This window comes from Arachis duranensis, chromosome 4, assembly GCF_000817695.3.
Source record: "Arachis duranensis cultivar V14167 chromosome 4, aradu.V14167.gnm2.J7QH, whole genome shotgun sequence".
In the NCBI taxonomy this organism is placed as follows: Eukaryota; Viridiplantae; Streptophyta; class Magnoliopsida; order Fabales; family Fabaceae; genus Arachis; species Arachis duranensis.
In genome coordinates, this window is record NC_029775.3 from 2,262,033 (window position 1) to 2,273,606 (window position 11,574).

The following is an 11,574-nucleotide window of genomic DNA, read 5'->3' on the forward strand; positions in this document are numbered from 1 at the left end:
CTTTTACTCTTTGCCGTTTCGCTTTTTCTCTTTGTATTTTGTTCAAAATCTTAGCTTTCTTTCCATTTTTCTTTTATCTGCTTCGTTTCATTTTATGGAGAAAGCCTCTTTTTCTCATTTTTGTTTTTTTGGTTTACCCAAGTTTTCATTCTCTTTGAAGTTTTGAGACGCTTGTTGGTGTGAATCGTTCGTGAATTTACCGTTTGTTCGTCATCGTTTCTGTCTCTTCTTCTTAGATTGGTACTCGCTTGCAGTATTTTGAGTTTTTCTTGTTTGATGGCAGTTGTGATCCTTCTTTCTTGTTTTGTGTTTGCTTCTGGTAGTGCTGCATGTTCGTTTCCTCTAAAGTTTTGAATAAAGTTTTGATCTTTCTTATTACTGCTGTTGAAAGGCTTGGGTTAGGGCTTTTGATTTTCTATGATCCTTTGCGCTTTTCTTCGTGCTTGTGCTGTCTCCAAAGAGTGTCTCTGGGTTGCGGTATCATTTTTTTTTCGTGAACCTTGGGCGCCCTTTATTGTATTGTTGTTGTTTGATGGTTATTTCTTCATTTTTGTATTTTGGCCGAGTTGTTTGGTAGTGATACCTTTTTATTTTTTTGTTGTAGGTGTAGTGTCTATGTCTCGTAAAAATATTGTTGAAATGTCCACAAAAGTTCCTCCTGGTATGGCTGACTGGTTAGACTCTGTAGTATTGGGTTGTGTTACTGTAGCAGATCGGGAGTACTGTGAAGAATTTAAGAAATATCATAGGATTTGTGAGAATAGGAAGGATGAGAATGACTATGAGTTAGTGTCACCCGACTCCGAGGAGAGGGTCAGTTTTTTTCTTCTAAATCGGGCAGAGCGTCCATTCTTTTATGCGTACGATTGCTTTTTTACTAAGTTAGGTATCACCCTTCCTTTTACTGAGTTTGAGACTGAAATTCTTTGGAATTGTAATCTTGCCCCTACTCAGCTTCATCCCAACTCTTGGGCTTTTATGAAAAATTTTCAGTTGTTGTGTCAAGAGTTGGGCGTCCTACCTTTTCTTTGTCTTTTTCTTTACTTGTTTGTGCTGACCAAGCTGGAGACCGCAAAGAAGAAGGCTTCTTGGATCTCCTTCCGAGCTACCCAAGGTAAAAAAGTTTTTTCCATTTTTAATGACGCTTTTCACAATTTTAAAAATTTTTATTTCAAGGTTCGAGCTGTGGATGATGTTCATCCCTTTTTTCTGGATGAGAATAAGGAACCCACTTTTCTCCTTTGGTAGCAAGAGAATCCTGTAGTGCTTAAGTATTTGTTAGAGAGTCTTGACAAGGTAGAGAGGGCCTTTGTGTGTGTTTTGGAGGAGCATTGGGGGGAGCCTCCTCATTTGGATACTAAAAGATTTTTAGGGGATCCTGTTCTTTTACGTTCCGAACTAGGTAGTGCCCGACTTCTTAGATTTTTACTGTCTTCGTTTGTGGTTGCCATTAAATAACTATTTTTGTGATTTTTTCTTTTTAGAGATGGCTTTGGGATCTGATTCAATGAAGGTCCTTCGTAAGCCCAAGAAAACTGTGGCTGCTCAAAATCTGCAAAGAAAGACATCCGAGAAGGGTTCTTCTCAGGTCCCACCGAAGAAACCGGACTTGGGTCCTCAAGGTCCGAGGAAGAATATCCTGACTCCTCAAGTTCGTGTGGCTCCTAAATATCCGCCTCTCGCGAGCTCTGGTGCTGCTTCTTCCCTTTCTTTGTCCGGGCCTTCTCTTAAGAGACAAAGAACTTCTGGTGCTTATGATCTCAATGACAAGAATTTTGACGGCGTGGCCTTTGCTGAGGAGCATATCGCTCCGTATGATTTTGTCCTGACTGAGGATGTGTCCATCTGCAAGCATCTTGATTTTATATCCAGCACATCCGAATGGCCAACCTTAGTACTGTGTTGTCAAGGAAGTTCAAGAAGTCCCCTATCAACGCTACCAGTGCCTCTCTTGGGAATGCTAAAACTAAATTGGAGAGGGTGGAGGGGCTGAGGCTTGAGTTGGAGGTGAAAAATATTGAGCTGGAGCTCTTTTTGGAGAAGGAGAAGGCCCGGGCTACTGAGGCGGAGGCAGTTGCCAACTTGGCCAAGGAGAATTATATCCAGAGCTTCTTCGGGTTAAGAAAAAGCTCCAGTCCTCTTACGATGATTATGCCGAGCTGCAAGATCACATAGCTAATGGTATGACCGCATTGTATGAAAATCTAAAAGCTCAGGTCAGGATTCTGGCTCCTCACGCAGATCTCTCTCTGTTTAGTATGAATAACATTGTGGAGGATGGTAAAATTGTGCCGGCCTCTAATGAAGATGAGACCCCTGCTCTTGATCCGAAGGCCAAGACTTCTGGAGCACCTTGTGCTGAAACTACCCGACCTGAGGCCGATTCTGATGTAGAGATTTTGAATGATCCAGATGATGTTGTTGGGGCAGTCCCGATTTCGGTTATTCCTACAGCTCCTCAGGATGCGGCGACGGAGGCGAAGTTGGATCTTCTATGACCTCTTATTTCCTTGCTCTTTTGATTATGACGGACTTGAATTATATAGTGAGAAAACTAAGGATAATTTTGATGAAGGGCTAATTTAGACGAATGATTTGAGAAAATTGGTAGTTATATTATTGATGAGTTAAGGAGAGAATACAAAGGATAGTAACTGTTTACAATGAGTTTCATGATGGCCTATTCATAGAACTCACGTATCGATTCATTATAATTTTTAGATATTTTTAGGTCTTAGATATTGTAGATATTTTTAGATATTATCTTTCTAGATATTTCTAGTGACGTAATTTATTTACTTCATTTCTAGACTTGTTTATCATAATATATAAATATTTAATATTACAGAAAATAAAATGATAATAAATCTAGAAAGTTCTATAAATATGTAATATTATTAATTAATAATACCGTATCATTTTAAAAACGAACGAGTGAAAAACGGTGTCACTGGTATAATCTATTAAACTTCTGTTAAATAAATATTATAATATTATTTATTGTAACGTTGTAATACAAATTCAATCAAAATATATTCAAATAAATTAGTTGTACTCAGTTGTATTTCTGTATTTTATTATTTTATTTTTTTATTATCTTCAAAAAAATTGATAGAAAATAAATCTAAATCAATCTAACAGTCAATTTTTTCTCAATTATTTGTACAAAAATTTTTTTCAATCAAATATACTATTTTTTTCAATCAAATATACAAAGTTTTATTTTTACATCTACACAATTTCAATTTTTCATTTCAAATTTTTTTAGTGTATAATATCTTTTAAATATGATATATAATTTTTTATTTTGTAATTTTTTATTTTTTGTTTTTGTTAAATTCCTACAATTTAAGTAAAATTATTTGAAATAACTAAAAATGATTTAAGTGTAAATTAAAATGAGACCAAACATTAAAGTAATATATTTCATATTAAATTTTAAATTAAATTTTATAATATATAATCTTACAAATACTTACATAACACTTTGTAAATCCAAAATAAAATGAAATTAAAAACCATTGGTTAGAGAAATTTTTAAGTTGTGAACAGTAGATTCAGTAATTATTAAAACTTATACACCTAATGTCTCATGATATTTTCTTGTCATTTTTCAACTAGATATACATGTGTTGTACATTAAGAGAGTAGAAATCTATTTCTTGAAAGCAATTTTCGGTAAAGAAATCAGAAGCAGCACAATAAAAAAAATATGAATTTTTGCTGTGTTTTTATATTTAAAAATTATGAATTATTATGAAAATTAAAAAATGTTACAAAAGAACTGGACATTAATATATATTCAAAAAAATTTAGAAATGATATTTTTATGTAAATTTTTGTAATTATTATTAAAAAGAAATTTTATCTTTAAAATTTGATTATTTTATATCAAGTCAATATAAAAAAATAATTGTGAATAAATATATTTTTTAAAAAAATAAAAAATTAGAGATCAAATTTTGTACAAAATATTTTTATACATTTTTAAATATTTTTTCAAATGTTACTTCAAAAATTTGGATACTCACAAAAAATATAATATTTATCAGTTATTTTTATCATTTTTTAAAATTTTTTAAAAATTATTTTATTAATAATATTTTTCAAAAAAAAATTGTCAGCCACTAAATATTTTAAATATTGAATTGATAGTTTATTTTTTGACCTAATTTTGTTGTTTTGGTGATTGTCTCACAAAGTACAAATCAATATTCTCTGAACGGAAAAAGACACTGCGAAGTAGTTGACCTTCGTTGGGTATATACATATTTTGTTCTTTTCACTAAAACTTGCTTCAAATCAATATTCTCTGAGTAAAAGAAGACATTGCAGTTGATTGAAGCAGTTGTCCTTCGTTGGGTATCTACATATTTTGTTCTTTCCGTTAAAACTTGGTTTAATTCTTTCTGTTAAAATAATATATAGCTCCTACATATACTTGTGAATTGTTTGGTTGGCTCATAAGTCATAATATTCTTTTACTGGCAAGTTCTTCTTTTCAGACAATTTAATTTATTGGACCGGGATATATGTTGTGGGGTAGAGACTGGTGTCCACACTAAATTAATTAGGAGATTGCTCTCATTAAGACGACGCCTTAAACGTTTTTTGTAAGGACACTTATGTATCGTATTATTATTATTATTGGACGTATTAATAAATTGATTATTTTTAAATTTTTTAATAAACTAAAATAAAATCGATTTTTTTACAAAAATAACAATAAACTTAATTTTTATCAAATCTGATTAAACCAACCAATTTATATAACCCACTAGATTATATTTTTTTAAACAAAAATTAAAGATATATTTATCTTTTTATAAAAAAATTTAAACATGATTCAGTTTAGATCGTGTAAATTGATCGGACATTTTTAATGTTTTTATTAAAATGTCTCCAATTAATTATGCTTGTATCATCTCTTTTCTCCTACGTAATTTTATAGTCTCGTCTGACTCATTAATTATTTTTTATAATCTTTGTAACGATTTGATTATTCTTGTTATTTAGATATTTTTCATTAGCAATAATACGTGTTTAATTATAATTAATTTTGTAATATGAATACATAAAGAGTACATAAAAATAACTGTTTAATAAATATTTTTTTAAGATTTATAAGTTAAAAAATTTTTAAAAAATAAGAATAATTCAATTTTTTCTTAATTTTTATTTTTTTTATTAATCAAATCATCAACATCATAATTTAAATAATTTAGAACATATAAAATTTTTTTTAATTTCATTCTTCATAAATTATTCACTGCATATGCATCATCTACACATTTCTTCTCCTAAAGCTCCAAAGATTTGAAGTAAGATGTAACTAAGCATGCTTAATGATGCATGTGTAATTATTTAATTACTTTCCTATAGGCCATAGCCATAACATTCATATTCAACTCATGAAATATATGTCACAAACTTCTCTCATGTTTATATTTTGAAACTATCAACTCATCAACTCATTCAACATAGTATCCATTTGGATTTTAAATTTCATGTAGCTAAACAAACTCTTTTAGGTATTAAGTATATATTATGTATATTATACAGCCAGTGTTTCTTCAAGGGAGTGATACAAACATATACACTAAGAAATTATTAAATTTGATTTCTTGTACATAACATGAATAAACATAAAATTAAAGGTGTGTCTAGAATAGAGTTTCAATTAGGTGGTGCTTAACAATTATATCGGTTTTAAATATCTATGTTAGGTCAGAATGTGATTTCATTTGGAAAAAATAGGAAAGTAAAAGAAAACATAAATTCAATTATTCTGTAGTTCTTTATATTTTTATTTTCCTTTTAGGTTTTTATAGTTTAAAATTTTGTAATCAAATCTTTGTATTATACAAAAATTTCAGTTAAATTCTTTCAGATTAAATATTTTTAATAAAGTCTCTATATTTTTTAATTAGGTCCCTTTTGTATAAAGTTTCTAATGAAATTTAATAAAATTTCTATTTTCAAAAATTTTGTTCTAATATAGGATTTCATCTTAAAATTTTTAAATTACAAGGCTCATTCTTAAGTCACTAAGTAGAGAGTATTGTACTCTTAGTCAATTAAATAAATCATAACTCTTTGTTTATTATATTTTATATCAATAACTTAAATTTAAATTTTAGAATTTATGATTTAGATTTTAAGAATTCAAATTTTAAATTTAAAGTCCAAAATTTAAGATTTAGAGTTTAAGTTTTAGAATTTAGAATTCAGATTTTACAATTTAAGATGCGCTACATTTTTTATTTTGTTCAGATCGCATTAGTATTTTTGCTCTCTATAATTATGTTTAAACAACAAAGATTTAATTCTAAAATTTTATATAAAATTATAATTTTTTAAATTATAAAAATCTAATCGAAAATTAAGTGAAATTATAGAAATATATCAAAGAAGAATAAGACTTGAATTAACAAAAAATAACTATAAAATTCTACAAGTTACTGTATCTATTCTTAGCATTTTCATTCCTCCTAAAATTAAAGGTCATTCTCTTATTGAATCTGTCATAGAGAATCTGTCATAGGGGTGGATTTCAACTGGTCTTTGGGCTGCCGGAAAATTAGATTAGAACCGCATGGGACTTCACATATCATCTTTATTATTAAATGTTTATAACCGAGTACTATAAGCCAAACATAAAGAATTAAATTATATCTTAATATTATTTCTCATTTAAGATAAATATAAAAATTGAATGATAAATTTAAAATTTAAAATTTTAAAAATTAAATAAAAATATTTTTATAAAAAATTTTATTAGAATTTCAGTTTATGTTCCTGAAAATATTATTAAAGATTGCACTTAGTTGTATTTATAGCCAAAACTTTCATTTAAAAAAATTAAAATACATTCTTCGCAACTTGTGAAATGCCAAAATCCAATGAGTCCTTCTTCACAACTTGCGAAATGGTCTAAGAAAAAAAAAACTTATTCATAACCTGTAAAAAGAATTGCGTAAAAAAAAGACTACTTTTCGCAGCTTTTTATTTTTTGGATTGTGTATAAGTAATGTTTTTTAATAATGTAAAAATTTAGTGTATTTTTATTTTGTATGAATATTATAAATCTGAAGATTAAATTTATAAATTTTTTTAAAAATATTTACAAATCTAAAGATCAAATTTATATTCCAATACTAAAAAATTTTTTGAATATACAAATCAGACCAATTTAAAATTTTTAATTTTTTTTACCTAAAACCGACCCACCATTTATTCCAAGTTCCAACTATAAAAAATTTATCCTACACAAATCAAAGGCGCCAATTTATACTTATCCAAAATTTAAATTCACACCACCTAAAATCTGATCCTCAATTTTTTATTCTCATCCAATTCTAAACCTCCAATTTGTAGTTTTTAATTTTAAAAAAATGTCTAAATATCCATAAAAAACACATTAATTTGTCATAATTATACATATAATCCACTCCTCTAATCCATTACGAAAAAATTAGCCACTTTTCGCAACCTACAAATTACAAGTGTACACTGTACAAGTCCAAGTGCTTTTCGCACCAGGTGGAAAACCTGTGCACGATACACGAAAAATTTACGCCATGCAGGCAGGATTTCACTTATTTCACTTTCATATATATTAGAGTTTTACATATTAACAAAATTTATTTATTTTTTTGTCCATATTCAATCAACCAAAGTATATGTTTTATTCTAAATTTTAAATTTTATATCTGAAATCTTAAATTTTAATAATGTAAAAATAAATTATTAAATATTAATCAATATTTTTAACTAAGAATACCTGTATAATTAAAGATGAAACAAGTTTTGGGTTTTGATTATTAATTATGCATTGAAGAATTTATTGGACAAGGTGAGTTTTGCAAATTGCGAGTCCCAATGAAATGCAAAACCAGCTAAGCATTTGAAACTAGGTGCTCTGCCTTGAGTGAGAAAACATGTTGCCGCCAAAGGTCTTTCCATCTTGGCTTTCCAAAGCATAGCAATAATAGATGATACCAACGATGTTTTCATCATCTTTATTTGGTTTCAACTTTCAATTAATGTAAATAACAATAGAATTTAATTATGTGTGTGTTATGAATACATACTATTAATATAAATTCTTAAGCATTTTATTATAATAAATACATTCTAAACTTAAAATTTTATATTTTTTAGTAAAATATTAAATTGGTCTCTTATTAATCATTTTTTAGTTCTTAAAATTTAAAGTGTCTTATTTAAATATAAAAAGGTTTCATTTAGTTTCAATGTAGTCATACTGTAAGGTCAGAGTTAAATAATTACTAGAATATCCTGACATGACAATAGTATAAAAACAAGGTCGATAATTTAGAGAACAAGTCAGATGCACAAAATCAACTGTGAATATATCAATATATTTATTTATTATTTTTTTAATTTAAATGAAATATTTTTTATAGAATATTAGAACTAAAGAGAGTGATAAATAAATATATTGATGCATCCACTATTAATTTTGTGCCTCTAGAACTTGTACTTGTTCTTCAAATTATCAATTTTGTTCTTGTATTACTATTATGTAGGACATTCCGTTATTTATTTAACTTTGATCTCACAGTAGGACTACATTAAAGATAAATGAAAATCTTTTGGATTTAAATAAGATTCTTTAAACTTTAAAAACTAAAACATGATTACGCCCAAATATAAAAAACTAATTTAATATTTTACCTTATATTTTTTATAAAAAAATTTTAATTGATAATTTTAAAATTTATTCAAAAAATATATGTTAACTAAACTTATAAAAATATTAAACATATACATTATTGTGAGTTACTTATCTTAATAAAAGTTTGGTTTAAATTTTTGTGGAAATTAAAATTTTTTGTCATGATAATTAGAAATACGTTTGATGGATATATGAATTATTTAATAGGAATAAGATTGAAATTACTCTTTTATTTTGGTAAATATTTTTAATATATTTAAATGAACTATATTTTATAATTATAATCATCAGTAATTTTTATCAAAATATTAAACATATTATTATTATTATTATTATTATAAACGACAGCATGAAGAAAGTGCATAAGAAACTAATAAAGGCTGTCAAATGGGTCAAAAGAGTAGTTGAAATTGAAAACTTGAAATTTCATTATTCATTGTCCTATACAAAAACATCTAGAAGCCGAAAAAACACATCTGGAAGCAACAATATCATGCATGCTTTTGTGTGAACCGGATCGGACTGGACCGATTAATTCAATAAAAAAAAATTAGTGAATCAGATTTTAAATTAAATAAATTAAAATTAAGAATATTAAAATTGTTTAATTTAATTTATAATTTATTAATTAAATTAATAAACTAATAAACCAAATCACTTATTTATTGCTGACAATGCAACTATGAACAAAAAGGTGTCAAAATTTGAAAGAGACAATAGCATGCAAGTTTTTAGGCATTTTTTTTCCTATTTTGTAATATTTACCCCTCAATTTATTTGCAAAATATTCTATAAATAAAAAAAATTAGCCAATACATATTATTTGAACACTCACCAAAAAATAATATTATTTGATATATCGTTTTGAAAATAATTACCCATAAAAATAACCAAATATTTTATAAAAGAATAATCAAATATTTTACATCAAATCAATAAAACGTATTATAGTAATATAATCAAATTTTAATAAAAGAAAAAACATCAGCACTATTATGCTTTATACTTTTATTTGTGATTACAAATGTAAATTTACTTTAATTATATTATTTTATAAAATTTGATTATAAATATGAATCAAATTGATTATATTATTTATAAAATCCAATTAATTATTAATAAAATTTGAAATATAAATACGTTGATATTTCATATTTCAATATATATTCCTATATGTATGAATAGTTGATTGGTAGCTAAAAGTATCTATATAGCATGATTAAAGTATTTGTATTTTAAAAATTCTGATTTGATTTTTTAAAGATCAAAATACCTTTTTGGTTGTCTTTTTAAAAAGACTTAAAATCTCGTTTAGAATTAAGAATATATAAATATATTAAAATTTATAAATTTGGATTTGACCCTCAAAAAACTATTAGAGACTAAACTACTCTTTCGTCATTCATAATAATGTTAAAAGGACTAAAATATCTTTACAATATTAATTAATATATTTTAATAGTATTAGAAATTATAAATTTAAATTTGATTTCAACGGGATATAAATCGCCCTTTTAGTATTAATTTTTTTTATGAACTAAATCTAATTAAATTAAATAATAAAATTTAAAATAATATTAATTATAATTAATTTTATTATAATAAACTAATTTAATTATATTTTATTAAAAAATTAAATGTGTAGAATTATATTTTACAAAATTAAAATTTGAATTTCATGCAATAATTTTTAATGTTAAAAATGAGAATTTAATTTTTTGCGAAAATTCAGGTACCGTAAACTTCACGTGAAGTTGATAACTGAGAGCCATCAAATAATTTGACTAAATTTTCATGAAATAACTTTCGACTATCAACTTCACGTGAAGTCGACTACACCAAAGTTTTCACCTTTAATTTTTTACGTTAGCCCTCGTACGAGCTGATGATATACGTAGAAATAATGCCAAAATGGATGACGTATGTTGTAATAAAGCAGCAGAGCAAGAAGCAAAAACCAATTTTTATATCAAATGCACTGAACACACTCCCACCGTGCACACTCAACTATCCTCTAACCGTTATAAATTGAGAAGAGAAAACCAAAACAGATACACACCCATACATGCATACAAACTCTCAACCAGAAATCAAAATGCGCTGCTGTGCCCTTCCTAGTTCTTATCACCATCACCGATTAACATCGCCACCCAAAACAATTTTCCAATTCCCATCCAATACAACAACCCGCTACTATTCGCCCAAACCCGACATTATTACCAATCCGACCCGACCCGCGTTGCGACTGAGCCTCAGAGCAAATGCTTCTACGTCGTCGTTCGATGCGTTAGCGGTGGCGACGGAGGAAGCGAATGCGAGCTTGTACGAGGTTCTTGGCGTGCCGGAGTGGGTGGCGGTGGCGGAATTGAAGCAGGCGTACAAGAAGCTTGCGAGGAAGTTCCATCCGGACGTGTCGCCACCGGGTCGGGTTGAAGAGTACACAAGGAGGTTTATTCGTGTGCAGCAGGCCTACGAGACTCTCTCTGATCCCGCAATGAGAGAGCTCTATGATAGAGATATGGCTATGGCCGTCAAGTTCCCCTTCTCCTCTCGCTTCGGCCACCGCCGCGCCACCACCTTCCACCGTCAACATCCCCACCCTCACTGTCACACGGTATTTACTTAACTATTTTCAAAATTTTAAATATAATTTAATTTTGAGAAATATTATTTGTATACTAAAATCAACCACTAAAATTAGTTATTAATATATTTATATATAAATAATTTATTTTTAACGTGTATTTATATTTCAATCATATTAGTAGCTGACTCTAATAATTAATTTTAATGTATACTTAGTATAATTCTTTTATTTTAATATACTACAAGAGTTTAATTTTAATATTTTTATACTATCGTACAATTATATT

The 11,574-nt window shown here is 27.5% G+C and overlaps 1 protein-coding gene across 1 annotated transcript in view; it reads left to right on the forward strand.

Moving 5' to 3' along the window:
- The first annotated feature begins 10,760 nt into the window (after window positions 1–10,760).
- LOC107482795 (chaperone protein dnaJ 20, chloroplastic) overlaps window positions 10,761–11,574 on the forward strand; it is a 2,893-nt gene continuing 2,079 nt past the window's right edge. Inside the window, exon 1 of the mRNA XM_016103381.3 lies at window positions 10,761–11,315. Within this exon, the coding sequence (XP_015958867.1) occupies window positions 10,767–11,315 (549 nt within the window). The 5' untranslated portion in view covers window positions 10,761–10,766. The remainder of the gene's footprint in view (window positions 11,316–11,574) is intronic.